This window comes from Aquarana catesbeiana, linkage group LG01 (genome assembly GCF_042186555.1).
Source record: "Aquarana catesbeiana isolate 2022-GZ linkage group LG01, ASM4218655v1, whole genome shotgun sequence".
Taxonomy (NCBI): Eukaryota; Metazoa; Chordata; class Amphibia; order Anura; family Ranidae; genus Aquarana; species Aquarana catesbeiana.
In genome coordinates this window covers 501341873-501358164 of record NC_133324.1, presented here as the reverse complement: position 1 = coordinate 501358164, position 16292 = coordinate 501341873, and the positions used below count along the sequence as shown (strand labels likewise).

General features: G+C 44.2%; 1 protein-coding gene across 2 annotated transcripts in view; it reads left to right on the top strand.

The window, feature by feature from the left end:
• The window catches only part of CPAMD8 (C3 and PZP like alpha-2-macroglobulin domain containing 8), a 424223-nt gene that overhangs the window by 149841 nt on the left and 258090 nt on the right, over nt 1–16292 (top strand). For both annotated transcript variants that reach the window (XM_073592930.1, XM_073592923.1), the window contains exons 11-13: nt 1479–1706; nt 14744–14914; nt 15030–15158. In XM_073592930.1, coding sequence (XP_073449031.1) covers nt 1479–1706; nt 14744–14914; nt 15030–15158 — 528 coding nt within the window. The remainder of the gene's footprint in view (nt 1–1478; nt 1707–14743; nt 14915–15029; nt 15159–16292) is intronic.

Sequence of the window (16292 nt, the reverse complement as noted above, 5' to 3'; positions counted from 1 at the left end):
TTTCCGTTTATTTGTCAGCGGGGAAGCCCGCTGACAGCTGATGACTCATCCGTTGATAAGGATGCAGTGGCTGGCTTCCTTGCCCGCTCTTTAACAACCAGCTATTCACTGGTTGTTAAGGACGCTGGCAGCCCTGCTGCTTAACACTGCAGCTACTAAACGTAGCTTACACACTAGGCTAAACCCTGCTAAACACCAGCAAAAACACGTTTGTCTGGCGTTTTTACAGCAGTTTTTAGCTTACTAGTGTGTATAAGGGCTTAAAGTGGTTGTAAACCCTCCCATATACACATTAAAGTAAAACGGGACGGGGGGCTGAAGTTACACTCTGCAGAGCTCAGAGGGGAGAGCTCTGAGTGAGAGCTGATTGGAGGGAAGTTACGCCCCCCTTAATCACATGGGAACAGAGCTGAGGATGTCAATCACAAGCTGTATGCTGGAGCTCCCTCCCCTGTCACCTTTTTTCTCTTGGTGTCAGGAAAACTTGTCAGAAGTGACTCATGCTGATAGCAGAGGAAAGAAGCAGCAGACAAAAATGACACTTAGTGCTCTTAATTGAGACACACTATAGACAGTGATGGCGAACCTTGGCACCCCAGATGTTTTGGAACTACATTCCCCATGATGCTCAACTACACTGCAGAGTGCATGAGCATCATGGTAAATGTAGTTCCAAAACATCTGGGGTGCCAAAGTTCACCATCACGGCTATAGAGGGAAATGCTTTGTTCATATTTCATGCCTGAGGTTTACAACCACTTTTAAGACAATCCAAAAAATACAAACTCATTTTTGCTTTGGTTTAGTATAGGTTTGCTGAAATCGGTGACTGTGTTGGGATTAAAAGCTTTGAAGAACGCACATGGGGCCTGTGGCTAGATGGGGCCTGAGTTACATTCTCTTATGGCTACCCTAGAGGGGCTAGGCTGCATTTACCAGTGGTGTAATACATTAGTTACTACAGGGAGATGACAGCAACCATGGAACTATCACACAAACCAATCAGGTCTGTTTTTATCTTTGTGCTGCAGTATGTTACAGAAAACGCATGAATTTTACTGCAGCAGAATGCACATTAGAGACCACATGTGTTTACTGTTTTTCAACACACATTATGTACAATAAGCAAGAACATGTAAGACAAACACAGCAAAATATAAATAAATTTTAAATCTATTCTATTAGACATCTGCACATAGATGCTGTGCTTACAGAGATTTCTGGTGAGCAGGGAGGTTTAGAGGATTCTCCCTGCACAAGATAGATATGTGGAGGTACCCTTTGTAAATGCACAATATTTCTGACCAGTAAAGTGCCAGTTTTTTAAAGGTTGGGATGGCAAAAAATTCTTGGATACCCCTAAGGAGTCTTTTGAGAATACCCCAAGGAGTCTTTTGTTCTGAAACACCTAGTAATTGCAGTTGAATTTTGTGTCGCATAGATAAATATTTACATTGTGATTCTTTTCTGTACTGCAGATTTATGGATCAGGAATGTTTGACATCTGTGCCAAAGATATGATGCCAGTAGATTTCTCAGAGCATTTTCGAGGGACAGTCAACATTTGGGCCACTGTAACAGCTGTAGATGGCAGCAAGCAGGTTACTTTTGATGACACCACCCTAGTCCAAAAACAGTTAATCGATATCAAATATAGCAAGGATACTCGCAAACAGTTCAAGCCAGGCTTGCCTTATCAAGGAAAAGTAAGTTAAAACAAGATGCACATGACCACCTTTTCTAATTGACTTTTCTGATGTACCTAAATTGATAACTCATCAGTTTAGAGATGGGGCTTCTCATTTTTCGAGTTTTTTCAAGATCGAGTGTTAGTGCTACACGTAGGAACAAATCTTCTACACTCATTTGCAAGGTAGAGTAGATAGCAGAGAGGATTATTAGCACAAACGTTTTAATTGTGTCTTTGCTTGTGTTCTTGAGTTTTGCTGACTTGAAATGGTTCCCCCAAAATTGTAAGACGACAATAGCAATTATTAATTTCACTTAAAACAATTTAAAATCTTCCTCTAAATAATTTTCAATAGGGTAAAGGAAAAGATGGCGCATGCTATACAACAATCTATATATGATTGTTTAGTGCACATATATCAATTTAAAAAATTGTAGGCCTGCCCAGGATAACCCTTCCTACAACTGCCATGCATCCAGGTTTTGCTAGTGTCCTAGGAGGATATCTTTCAAAAGCTCTTCTAGGAAAAGTTTAACCATTTTTTTGCTAGCATTTTTTCTTTATTCAAGATTCTTCACTACATCACTGCTTCAGTTGGTTTCTACAATTGAAGCTATCTGGAGCACTGCTGAACTGGATGCAATGGGGCTACCCTGAAAGTGCCTTTTGCCTAGGCTGATTGGGCTGAGCACCAGGAGCCACCTTATCATTTGGACCAATGAACGCCTTTTAAATTCCTGCTCTATGCTGGTGTCTTTGCAGATGAGGTTAACTCTGAGGGACAGAGTGCTAACAAATGTGAGGTAGAATCTCACAGCTGCTGTTCATGCTTTGCAAAGAGCTACATGGAACTCCAATCTCTGCTCTGTTCTTCTGCCCACCTACAGTGACCATTGTCCATCCAGCCCTCACTGGCTGCCAGCTGTCTGGATTTTGTGAGTACCTGAGGCCTTGCCTCATACCCTGAGCTTAGTTGCCTTACCGCATCATGCCTGTATCTAGACACAGAGGGTATGGTCCTACTCCAAAGGGTGACCCCAGCTCACACTCTACCCTGCGTTTAGAGGATCAACCCATTATCTCCAATCTCAGGTCTTTCAGAGCTCTTACAGCTGTAAAGGCCTTCCCATTACATCCACTCTTTGAGGTGTTCATTTATACAATTGGAAGCACCTTGGTGGGTCCTGGGCACACCCTGAGCATTTATTGGAGTTGTTTCTATGTGGGAGGGATTTTGCTAAACCGTAATTTATACCCACTGTGAATCTACTAGTGACCCACCTTAGAAGTGAAACCACTAGGTCAGCAGAAGTCATCCTCACATTCAAAGATTCTATATACAATCAGTTAAAATTCCTCTTTAAGGTCTTGCCAGTGGGCTTGATTTTTTTTGTCCTATTCAGGCTGTGACATCATTTTGCCAAGAAGTGGAAGAATGAGCTAAACCCCTCAAAAGGGATCTATTTTCTGTGGCAGTGGATCTTTTACTGATCGCAAGTGTGAAGCAGATACCTGGGACTTTATGCTTAGCTGTCATGTCCTCCTGGAAGCATCTCAGGCTGTCTCTTGTAAGGGCCTATTGTCCATGCAAATACACAGAGCATTCTAGTTAACAGGCTGGAATGCAGACACTGCATTCAAGGAATGCCAAATTCACTCGATCCTCTAGGGATGACATCTCTTTGGACCTACTCTTCATGTTCGAGGAGATTGCTGGAGGCTAGAGCATCCACCTGCCTCAGTGCAAGAAATCTAGGGAAAGGTCAGTTAAGCTCACTTTCTTTATATCTCCTACTTCTGCAGTAGGTACTCCCAAGGCTTCCAAACCTTGTTCTCCAGCCACCTGCAAGATCAGGGGCAAAAAGTTTGCTAAACACTCGGGGAAAACTTCATTAGCATAAAGGTGTGCCTCCATTTTTTCAAGTGAAGGGGACAATTGGCAGTCCTTGTGCGCTCGTGTGTATCTTGTCTTTTAGAATTTCTAGGTTCCCCCTAACAGAGTGAATGTTTCTAACCTTTTGGACATATAATACCAGCAAATGTATAAAAATGTGCCGCGCTACTCCTAACCAACAATCAATACAACCTAAGCTGTAAAATAATCTGGATGATATGTGTAACATAAAACAGTGAATTACAAAATAATCCAATCATAATATAAAGTGCTCGTAAAATAATAATCCAATCATAATGTAAAGTGCTCGTGCTCTGTGAATCACACACAGTCCATAATGATATAAATATAATCAACAAAGTCCATATAAAGTGATAAGGTGTCTTCATGCAATGTGCACTCCTCCCCCTTCAGTTGTACCCTCACCTTAAGGGCTTGGAAAATAAGCCAAAAGATGTTTTCAGCAGATATCCTGGACCATCCTTCTATCTCCTATAAGTATACTGGCTGCTGTGCCGTTCAGTCTATCCTCTGCCTCCTCTCCAGATCACTTCCTGCTTCCCACACGTCAGACAATCAGGCTCCTCCTACCGGTTTCATCACAAATCTCATGACTTCCTCTGGGATTACTCACTGGGATTACTGGGAAGTCATGAGATTTGTGACGAAACCCCTCACCACCACAGCATTACAGCACTTTAGAAGCATTCTGTTACTATGTAAATGTGAGTTGTATGAACTTTGAGTTTTTTAAGATTAAACATTTTTTAGACGGTATCACACTATTGTATGCCTCTATCATTCTTCCTATGTGGCATATGCGAGGAGGCTTATTGGAAGTGACCAGGAGAAAACTGGTATCCTCTTAAAGCTGGGCTATTACCAGGAGCAGGAGGTGACCAGGGAGAAGTACCAGCACACAGCAGCCAGTATACTTATAGGAGATAGAAGGATGGTCCAGGACATCTGCTGAAAATATCTTTTGGCTTATTTTCTAAGCCCTTAAGGTGAGGGTACAACTGAAGGGGGAGGAGTGCACATTGCATGAAGACACCTTGGACTGTGTTGATTATATTTATATCATTATATCATTATGGACTGTGTGTGATTCACGGAGCACCAGCACTTTACATTATGATTGGATTATTATTTTACGAGCACTTTATATTATGATTGGATTATTTTGTAATTCAATGTTTTATGTTACACATATCATCCAGATTATTTTACAGCTTAGGTTGTATTGATTGTTGGTTAGGAGTAGCGTGGCACATTTTTATACATTTGTTTTTTCACATTGTGGGGAAGTGTGGGAAGTGCAGGCAGCTTTTTCAGTTTTTAGTTCACGGTAGTTTATAGTCTTTTGGCAGCTCACGAGGTCTCACCCATTCCTTATATAATACCAGCAGCTTTACAGAGGATCCATCAGATCTATGATCCCTGTTTATTCCTAGAAGGACCCTCTGACTCTCATGGTCAGCCATGTTGCACAGAGTTTGCTAATCAAACTCTTTTGTGCTTTAGTTCTCCAGCCTTGTCCCTGCACCTTAATTGCACAGAATTTGTCTCAGTGTCTTCTGCTTCATCGCATCCACATTATGTTACATTGTATCCATATGGTTGGATTCTCAAGCGACCTCACATACAGATCATGGTGAATGTGGGGTCTAGTGGACAATGCCTACCTGTAGGTCAAAATGCCTTAGAGTTTTGGCTGGATGTTGTATCAGCAGTCAATGACATGGGATTCTCTTTATCGACTGCAGGCAGCTCCAACCAGCTTGGTTCTGCTTTAGAAGACTCTACAGCTTCCTCGCCCTCATATTTTTTTCCTCTTGATCAGAAGGTTACACCTTTTAGCAGTTGCAGGAGGATTCTAGATTGAGGAGGCATCCTCATCAAAGGCACTTCTCTTACTCCAGTCTCTTCCCTGCTTACTTCAGAGCTTCTGTCTGCTTTTGTGGATAAAGTTTCTAGGTAGGCAAAACTGCCATCCCACAAGAAACAGGTTGTTTCTGACTCGGAGGTTCAGTTGTATGGGATTAGTGAAGGTTGTTTTTCTTTTTTTTTTTTCTGGAAGGTCATGTCTTTGGAGAACCTTCATCTCCTGATCTGCATTCTGTAGTGCCAAAAGATGGTACTCCCTACAACATGGGATCATTACCTGGACAGTGCCTCTACCATCGAGGATAAACAGGGGATCTTGCTTTCACGAGAAAGGTAGTTTGGATTATGACTTGGACACAGCCTTGTACTCCACTCATGACCACTCTGTTCTTTTCAAAGGTCAGCTTCCCAAATGTCTTCTTTTAGACAATGAGAAGTGGTCCAGGCACCTAGGTGCTATTCAAGGATGCCGGAGGGAGGCTTAAAGTGTTACTAAACCCACAACAGTAAAATAAGTCTGTATATGGAGTAAAGCATGCTTGTTATAATCACTGTGGAACCTAAGGGGTTAATCCTGCTCATTGTGGAAAAAGGCTGTTTGATCCTGTCTTCTCTGATCCTCCCCTTCTTCCATAGTCCCTAATACATCTCCTGATAGTACAGAGCCTTAGGGGCACTCTGCACATGCTCAGTTTGGTGTGTATTGCTAGAGAGGTTTTTTTTCTTTCTGTTGGGAGAGTGCATGTGATCAGCACAGGGTCAATCAGCACTGTCCAGACAAAGGGTCAGGACAGTGGCCTCATAGAACAGTCAGAGGTGAATGAAAATTCCTCCTACAAGCTTTAACCAGTGCTCGTCTGGACTCTGATAGAAGTCACAAGGCTGCTATATACTGCTGATGAGAAAAGGTATTTAGCAGTTTATATTTACTAAAATAATTGCATTTCCATGTTCTGTGTTCTGTGGGAGACCAGATATAGTGAATGTAGGGTCTTGGGTTTTTGTAACACTTTTATGATTTCCTGAGCAATCTGTATGCTTTGCAAGCTAGTTTCTTGTAGCAGGGAATGGTCCAGTGACTCCATGGGATTTGTGCACCAGATCTTGGCTGTTTGTTTCCCACACTTTCTGGTGAACTTCCTTACTCTGGTTCTACTTTACTCTATTGGCCATATCCTTATGTCATAAATGTATCAAGGATAGGATTTCCCCCATGAAGTAATTTAATAACAATATTTTTTCCTTTTTGCTATAATAAATATCCCCCAAATTTAAAAAAACAAAAAACAAATGTCTTCATCAGTTTAGGCCAATATGTATTCTTCTACATATTTTTGGTAAAAAAAAAATCTCAATAAGCGTGTATTGATTGGTTTGCGCAAAAGTTATAGTGTCTAAAAAATAGGGAATAGATTTATGGCATTTTTATTATTATTATTTTTTTTTTTACTAGTAATGGCAATCTGCGATTTTTAGCGGGATTGCGGCGGACAGATCGGACACTTTTGACACTTTTTTGGGACCAGTGACATTTATACAACGATCAGAGTTAAAAATAGCCACTAATTACTGTATACATGTCACTGGCAGGGAAGGTGTTAACACCAGGGGGCGATTAAGGGGTTAACTGTGTTCTCTCTAACTGTAGGGGGGATGGGCTACCTAGGACATGACAGAGAACGCTGTTCCCAATGACTGGGAACAAAAGATCGCTGACATGTCACTAGGCAGAACGGAAAATTGCCTTGTTTACATAGGCAGTTCCTCGTTCTGCCTCTGTACAGTGCGATCACGGGTCGCCGGCGGGCATCGAGTCCGCGGGACCCGCAGGCACGCTCCCACCGTGCGCGCGTGCGCGCTAGAATCCCCGCACAGACCGACTAACACCTACGGCGGTTTGTACAGGAGAGCCGACCTGCCGCAGTATAATGACGGCAGTTGGTCGGCAAGAGGTTAAACAAGGTTCATAAAATAATCAGGAAATGAGTGTATACTGCTGACTTGTTCAAAGGCTCAAATGCAAAACAGGCAGAGTGATACGCAGAGTAATACATTTATACAGAGTGGCGTCCTGATAGGTCTTCTCGCTCCACTGACCCTGATACATTAAGGGATCTAACTATTAAGGAGCTGCTCTAGGCCTGTGACTCATTGAGTTCCACAGTGAGTAGGATTTTCAACAAGTTTTTTTCTTAGGTCTTCACCCCAAGGTCGATTCCTTGCTGATGGGTGTGTTAAATTGGCATTTAAAAATGTCAGTTTGCAGTCTACCTTGCCATCTTGCAATGAGAAGGTCAGCCTCTCATTTTCTATCACCCCTTTTAGGGAATTTACTATTTACCTCTTCCTATTGGTCAGGCTGACCAATTGAACCTTTTCCCTGGGTTTTCACACTCCTTGGAGGTGTTTTTTGACCTAAGCCATGCCCAGGTTTCTTCCCTGATAGCTGTTATGCTTAAAAAGTGAATGTCTGTTTTGGCAGCCCTTATAGACATGTCGTTTTTGGTCTCCTTAGCCCTTATGGGATTAGGTGAGCTAGGGCTTAGGACCTTATTTCATTAGACTGGTTCTGGCTTTCCTTCTCCAGGGACATAGTCAATAGGTTTTTATGAGGAAATTCCCACTCTTCCTATTTATCACAGTTCAAATTAAGTGTCTGTTCCTCTCAGAGAGTTGCTGTTTGCTCCACTCTTCTGGTTGGATCTGTCAGGGCTGGGCTCAGCCCTTCCTTCTCTGAGCTGGTCGCTCAGCTGTCGGCTAATTGCCAGCTCCTTTCTCTCCACAGTGTCTCAGCTGTTGATGATCTGCTCGTCAGTCCTGCCTACTTAAAGCCGTCCAGCTCACTTCATCTCTGCCTTTGCCTTTGGTCACATCTCAGAGACTTTCTCCTGCGTTCCTGTGAAAGACTTGCTCGGCTGATGTCCCTTCTGGCTCCTGATCCTGCTTGCTGTACTACTACGTTGATCTCTGGCTCTCTGGCATTGGCTGACTACCCGATCTGGTTACTGAATTCTGGCTATGTATTGACTACGCTTACTCTGTTTACCTTTTAATTATTATTAAACAAGTGTGATTAACTGTACTTCTGTCTCGGTCTGATTCATGGTTTCTGACAGTAGGCGAAGGCCTTGAATTCAGAGGATGCAGTCAGTCCACTTGTTGGTAATATTTTTTCCAGATTGGATGACCAGGATCACCGAATGGATCAGTTTGCCTTGACGTTACAAATGCTCCTGAGTCACATAGCTCACCTGGAATCTTCCACTATGGCTGCTCCGGTACAACCTGTGTTGCAGGCCGTCCCTGCTGCTGCTCCAGTCTCTGTGCAGGCACCCGCCTCGAGTATTACCTCTCCGCTTCCCCAGCGATTTGGGGGCGATCCAGTTCAATGCAGAGGGTTTCTCAACCAGGTTGAGATATACTTTGAGATGCTGCCCCAGGCGTTTCCCACGGACAGAAGCAAAGTAGGTTTTGTGATATCTTTGCTTTCTGAGAGAGCCTTGGCCTGGGCAAACCCTCTATGGGAGATGCAAAAACCTGTGGTCCTGAGTTACCCAGAATTTGCGGCTTCCTTTAAAAGGGTATTTGACATTCCTGCACGCTCCGCTTCTGCTGCCAAGAGCCTCATGTCCATCAGAGTACGAGAACTGTTGCCGATTACGCCATGCTGCCAAGGCAGCAGAGGTTGCTTGGAACAATGGGGCCCTCGTGGCTGCCTTCTCTCATGGTCTCTCAGATAACATCAAGGATGAGATAGCAGCCCGAGATATACCCACTGAGCTGTAGAGGTTGATCACATTTGCCATCTTCATTGACTTCAGACTCAGAGAAAGACTCTCTTTTAAGGAGCGCTGGCGCAAGCCTCCTGTACATTTGTCTCCGAGCTTTGCAGTCCCACCCTTGCCTCCCTCACCTCCCATGCCTCCTGGTACCGAGTCGGTCTGTGAAGATAAACCCATGCACTTGGGCTTCACGCGTCTCTCTGCAGATGAGGAGGGAGAGATTGTGCCTTTATTGTGGCCAGGCAGGTCACTTTTTGAAGTCTTGTCCTACCCGTCCCGGGAACGCCCGAACCTTGAGGTCCTGTCACGGACAGACCTTAGGTGGCATTGTTTCATCTCCAGTTTCCCAGAAAGATAAGCCCCTGGTTTTGGTTACCCTGTCTTGGGCTGAGTCATCCATCGAGATTCAGGCTCTGATCGACTCTGGGGCTGCAGGCCTGTTCATTGATGCTGCCTTTGTATCGAAGCACTCGATTCCTCTGCAGCTGCGTGACACTCCACTTGCCATTGAGGCTCTTGACGGGAGACCTCTATAGCTTGTCCATGTGACTCATGAGACGGTTCCGTTGTCCATGGCAGTAGGGGCCCTTCACCACGAGATAATCCAATTCCAAGTTATTTCCTTACCTAAGTTTCCGCTGGTCATTGGTTATCCTTGGTTACAGAGGCACAACCCTTCTTTTGATTGCCTCCGTGCTGAGGTTCTGTCGCCACAGTGCAGTGAGAGATGCTTCCAGAAGGTAGCCAAGGTCCTGTGCACCTCTTCACTTTCCTGCCTGCCGGAGGAGTACTGCAATTTTAGCGATGTCTTTGACAAAGGTCAAGCCGGTACTTTGCCTCCACACCGGTTGTATGATTGCGCAATTGACCTTCAACCTGGTGCCATACCCCCTCGTGGCTGGGTTTAACCTTTGTCGGTCTTGAAGGATAAGGCCATGGCGGAGTATGTTGCAGACGCACTTTCTCGTGGTTTCATCCGCAAATCCTCGTCTCTTGCTGGTGCTGGTTCCTTTTTTGTGAAGAAGAAGAGTGGTGAACTGAGACCTTGTATCGATTATAGGGGTCTCATTCGTTTCACGATTAAGAATGCCTATCCCATTCCGTTGATTACGGAGTTATTTGACCACCCCAAGGGAGCAACTGTTTACACGAAGCTTGATTTAAGAGGGGCATACAATCTCGTCAGGATTAACCACTTAAGGACCAGCCTCGTTTTGGATTTTAGGTGTTTACATGTTTAAAACAGGTTTTTCTGCTAGAAAATTACTTAGAACCCCCAAACATTATATATGGTTTTTCTTCTAACACCCTAGAGAATACAATGGCGGTCATTGCAATACTTTTTTTTGCACCGTATTTGCGCAGCGGTCTTATAAGCGCACTTTTTTTGGAAAAAATTCACTTTTTTGAATAAAAAAATAAAACAACAGTAAAGTTATCCCAATTTTTTTTAATATTGTGAAATATAATGTTACGCCAAGTAAATTGATACCCAACATGTCATGCTTGAAAATTGCGCCCGCTCGTGGAATGGCGTCAAACTTTTACCCTCAAAAATCTCCATAGGCGACGTTTAAAAAATTCTACAGGTTGCATATTTTGCGCTACAGAGGAGGTCTAGGGCTAGAATTATTGCTCTCGCTCTACCGGTCGCTGTGATACCTCACATGTGTGGTTTAACCACCGTTTTCATATGCGGGCGCTACTCGCGTATGCTTTCGCTTCTGCGCGCGAGCTCGTCGGGACAGGGGGGTTTTAAAAATTTTTTTTTTTATTATTTATTTTAAAATATTTTATTTATTTTTACACTGTTTAAAAAAAAAAAAAAAATTGTGTCACTTTTATTCCTATTACAAGGAATGTAAACATCCCTTGTAATAGAAAAAAGCATGGCAGGACCTCTTAAATATGAGACCTCAGATCTCATATTTACACTAAAATGCAATAAAAAAAAAAAAAAAAAAGTCATTTAGAAAAATGACATTTGAAAAAATATGCCTTTAAGAGGCGTGGACGGAAGTGACGTTTTGACGTCGCTTCCGCCCAGCAGTATCTTGGAGACGAGTGAGCGCCATCTTGGCCTCACTCATCTCCTGACACACAACGGCAGAGGACGCGATTGCCTCCGCCGATACCGACGGCTCCGGTAAGCGGCGGAGGGCACCGGATCGCGGCGGGAGGGGGGGGCCCCTCTCCCGCCACCGATAAAAGTGATCTCGCGGCGAATCCGCCGCAGGGACCACTTTTATCTGAAAGCCGGCCGCCGCACGAAAACGGGGATACCGTGGTTATGGCAGCTAGCTGCTGCCATAACAACGATATCCCCGTTCAAACTCAGGACGTATATAGTCGTGCGGCGGTCGGGAAGTGGTTAAGGAGGGCAACGAGTGGAAAACTGCGTTTAATACCAGATCAGGTCATTATGAGTATCTCGTAACGCCTTTTGGCCTTTGTAACGCTCCGGCAGTTTTAGCACACCCTGATTCTACGTCGCCTTTTATCCTAGAAGTTGATGCTTCAGAGAGTGGAGTTGGCTCCCTTCTGTCTCAATGTCCTAACTCTGAGTGCTCTATGCATCCGTGTGGCTACTTTTCCAAGAAATTGTCACTGGCAGAGTGCAATTACAAAATTGGTGACAGAGAGCTGTTGGCAATCGTTTTAGCACTGAAAGAATGGAGACATCTCCTTGAAGGTACCACTGTGCCGGTTCTCATTCTTACTGGCCATAAGAATCTCACATTCTTGTCTGAGGCTAAGCGCCTCTCTCCCAGAAGGTGCGCGATGGGCTCTTTTCTTGTCAAGTTTTAATTACATTGTCTTATTCTTACCCAGTACTAAGAATGTAAGGGCTGATGCCTTGTCACAACAGTTTTCTTCCACTTCCAAGATGCAGTCCGTTCCGGTTCCTGTGATTCCTCCTGATCTTATTCTGGCTGCGGTTCACACCAGTCTTACTTCTCCTTTGGGTGACAAAATTATTGCTGCTCAGGTCGATGCTCCTCCTGAGAAACCTTGTGACCGCTGCTTTGTTCCCGAGAGTCTCCGTACTGCCATGCTCCAGACTTACCATTCTCCCAAGGCTGCTGGCCACCCTGGGTAGAATCAACTCTTTTGGGCCATTTCCCAACAATTCTGGTGGCCTAGTCTACATGCTGATGTAACCGCCTTCGTAGCTACCTGTTCCGTGTGTGCTCAGAGTAAGACTCCACGACACCTTCCAGTGGGCCTCCTACAACCCATACCCAATGGAGAGAGGCCCTGGACCCACCTGTCTATGGATTTCATTGTGGAGTTACCCGACTCCCAGGGCAACACAGTTATCCTTATGGTGGTTGACCGGTTCTCGAAAATGTTGCATTGTATTCCACTCAAGAAGTTGCCTACTTCTAAGGAACTGGCTTCTATTTTTGCTCGGGAGATCTTCTGCTTACATGGGCTACCCAAGGTGATTGTCTCAGACAGGGGTAGTCAGTTTGTGTCCCGGTTCTGGCAAGCCTTTTGTGCACAGTTGGGTATTCAGCTTGCTTTCTCCTCTGCCCGCAGTCTAATGGGGCCGCAGAACGAGTCAATCAGTCCTTGGAGCAATTCCTACGTTGATATATTTCTGATCATCATAACAACTGATCAGACCTCTTACCGTGGGCGGAGGTTGCTCACAATAGTGCCTTGAATTCAGCTTCCCGTTTGTCCCCGTTTACGGCGAACTATGGTTTCCAATCTTCTGTGTTGCCTTCCTCGTTTGTTCCGCAGAGTATTCCTGCATTAGAGGAGGATCTCCGTGGTCTTTGTTCCACTTGGGCACAAGTCCAGGAGGCTTTGCGACATGCTAATGATAGGTACAGACTCCATGCTGACCGCAGACGCCTGCCTGCGCCTTCCTACCAGGTTGGGGACAGGGTATGGCTGTCATCTCTCAACCTCCAACTTCGTGTTCCTTATTTGAAGTTCGCACCTCGGTTTATTGGGCTTTTCCGTATCCTTTGCAGGATTAACCCAGTGGCTTATGCATTGGACCTTCCTCCTAATATGCGCATCTCTAATGTGTTTCATGTCTCCTTATTGAAACCTTTGGTCTGCAACAGCTTTACCACATCGGTGCCACGTCCTCACCCTATACAGGTTGAGAACCATGAGGAGTATGAAATACAATCCATTGTTGACTCCCGTAGGTTCCGTGGGCACATACAGTACCTGGTGCATTGGAAGGGGTACCGTCCGGAGGAACGCTCTTGGGTCTCATCCTCAGACGTACATGCCCCTGCCCCCCTCCGTGATTTCCATAGATGTTTTCCCATCAAGCCTGGTGATCCTCAGAGGGAGGAGGGGTCGTTGAGGAGGTGGTACTGTCAGGGCTGGGCTCAGCCCTTCCTTCTCTGAGCTGGCCGCTCAGCTGTCGGCTAATTGCCAGCTCCTTTCTCTCCACAGTGTCTCAGCTGTTGATGATCTGCTCGTCAGTCCTGCCTACTTAAAGCCGTCCAGCTCACTTCATCTCTGCCTTCGCCTTTGGTCACATCTCAGAGACTTTCTCCTGCGTTTCTGTTGAAGACTTGCTCGGCTGACGTCCCTTCTGGCTCCTGATCCCGCTTGCTGTACTACTACGTTGATCTCTGGCTCTCTGACATTGGCATTGGCTGACTACCCAATCTGGTTACTGAACTCTGGCTATGTATTGACTACGCTTACTCGGTTTATCTTTTAATTATTATTAAACAAGTGCGATTAACTGTACTTCTGTCTCAGTCTGATTCATGGTTTCTGACAGGATCATGCTGGCCAACTTCATGCTTTTGGACTGTTTGGTGTCTCTCCCATATCGGTCCATTCGTCTCTGGTTAGGTAACCATTCTTCTTGATCCTTGGGCATCAGGCATCGTTCCCCATCTCCTGCTGGTCTGGTTATCAGCCACCTTACAAGGGTTCTGCTAGTGCCAACTTTAGTCATTAGTTCCTTGAGTGGCTCTTGATCTCCAGGCAGTCCTCATTTATTATTTACATTGAGCCTGTCAGCGGTTGTTTGTTGTTGGCCCACACCTCAGTTGGACTGCTTTTGGATTGTCCCGAGAGTATTTGACTTTCCTTCAATGGACAAGAAAGAAAATAATACAATTTGTAAAATCCTTTTCTTGGTGTCCATTGAGGGACACAGTTCCCAACCCTCTGTGTTTTGATTATGCTGTTGATACTGCTTGATACAAAACCGAGGCATGTAGGAGGGGGTTATTGTGGGCTGGCCTACAATATATTTTTGACTTGTTGGCAGCACTATAACCAGACAAAATACCTGACCAGTCCAATGGAAGTTTAAGTGAAATGGCAATTGATTTTAAATACAGAGGCCCTGAACTGGCTACTTTTTTATGTGCATATTTTGAAATAAATGTTAACAGTAAAAAATCTTAATGTGAAAAGTTTAAATAAGTATCTACCAAGTCCTCATGCACTTCTTTTCATGCACTGCTCTTGATCACAATCTATCTCATTGGGTATTAGGTTGAGGTCACATATCCAGATGGAAGCCCTGCAGATGGAGTGACTGTAAGAATCAAAGCTGAACTTGCCCCCAAAGACAATGTGTACACTACTGAGCTTGTATCTCACAATGGACTGGTAGAGTTTCAGATACCGTCTATACCAACAGCTGCTCAGTATGTGTGGCTGGAGGTGAGTTTGATAACGTTGTATGTTTCAGGCTTAACCATCGTTCTTTGATAGTCTGTGTGTTTAGTGTATAAAAGATATTCTGTTCTTCTTTTTATGTGTCTGATCTGTTTCAAAGTCTAAAGTAATAGCCATTGATGGGAAATCTACAGGAGATCAATATTTGCCCAACTACTTGTCCATAAGTAGCTGGTATTCTCCAAGCAAATGCCATCTACTGATTCAGCCTCTGGAAAAGCCATTACAGGTGAGTACTGGGAGTATAGAAGATTATTTTTTCTGACGTGTCTGCATAGCAAGTTTTGGAAAAATGTGCTGTGTATTATTAAGAATAGGATCTCTATTAGGAAACTCTGGATTTAGTAAAGTGCCAGTTAGTCACTAGATACAGGACTACATGGCAATTTGAGCATGAACACTTAACTAATTGTGGGCACTAAACCTACAACACAAAAAGCCCTCAGTAAATACTACTGTGTGGCCTAGTGATACTTGATATCTGGGGTGGTTAGAAATACTGTACAGTGCCTTGAAAAAGTATTCACACCCTTTGAAATTTTCCACTTTTTGTCATGTTACAACCAAAAACATAAATGGATTTTATTGGGATTTTATGTGATAGACAAACACAAAGTGGCACATAATTGTAAAGTGGAAGGAAAATTATAAATGGTTTTCAAAATTGTTTACAAATAAATATCTGAAAAGTGTGGCGTGCATTTTTATTCAGCCCCCTGAGTCAGTACTTTGTAGAACCACCTTTCGCTGCAATTACAGCTGCAAATCTTTTGGGGATGGATGTCTCTACCAGTTTTTCACATCTAGAGAGTGAAATTTTTGCCCATTCTTCTTTGCAAAATAGCTCAAGCTCTGTCAGATTGGATGGAGAGCGTCTGTGAACAGTAATTTTCAAGTCTTGCCACAGATTCTCAATTGGATTTAGGTCTGGACTTTGACTGGGTCATTCTTACACATGAATTTGCTTTGATCAAAACCATTCCATTGTAGTTCTGGCTGTATGTTTAGGGTCATTGTCCTGCTGGAAGGTGAACCTCCTCCCCAGTCTCAAGTCTTTTGCAGACTCTAATAGACTCTAACAGATTTTCTTCTAAGATTACCCTTATTTGTCTCCATCCATCTTCCCATCAACTCTGACCAGCTTCCCTGTCCCTGCTGAAGAAAAGCATCCCCACAACATGATGCTGCCACCACCATGTTTCACGGTGGGGATGGTGTGTTTATGGTGATGTGCAGTGTTAGTTTTCCACCACACATAGTGTTTTGCTTTTAGGCCAAAAAGTTCAGTTTTGGTATCATCTGATCAGAGCACATTCTTCCACATATTTGCTGTGTCCCCCACATGGCTTCACATTTTTGGATG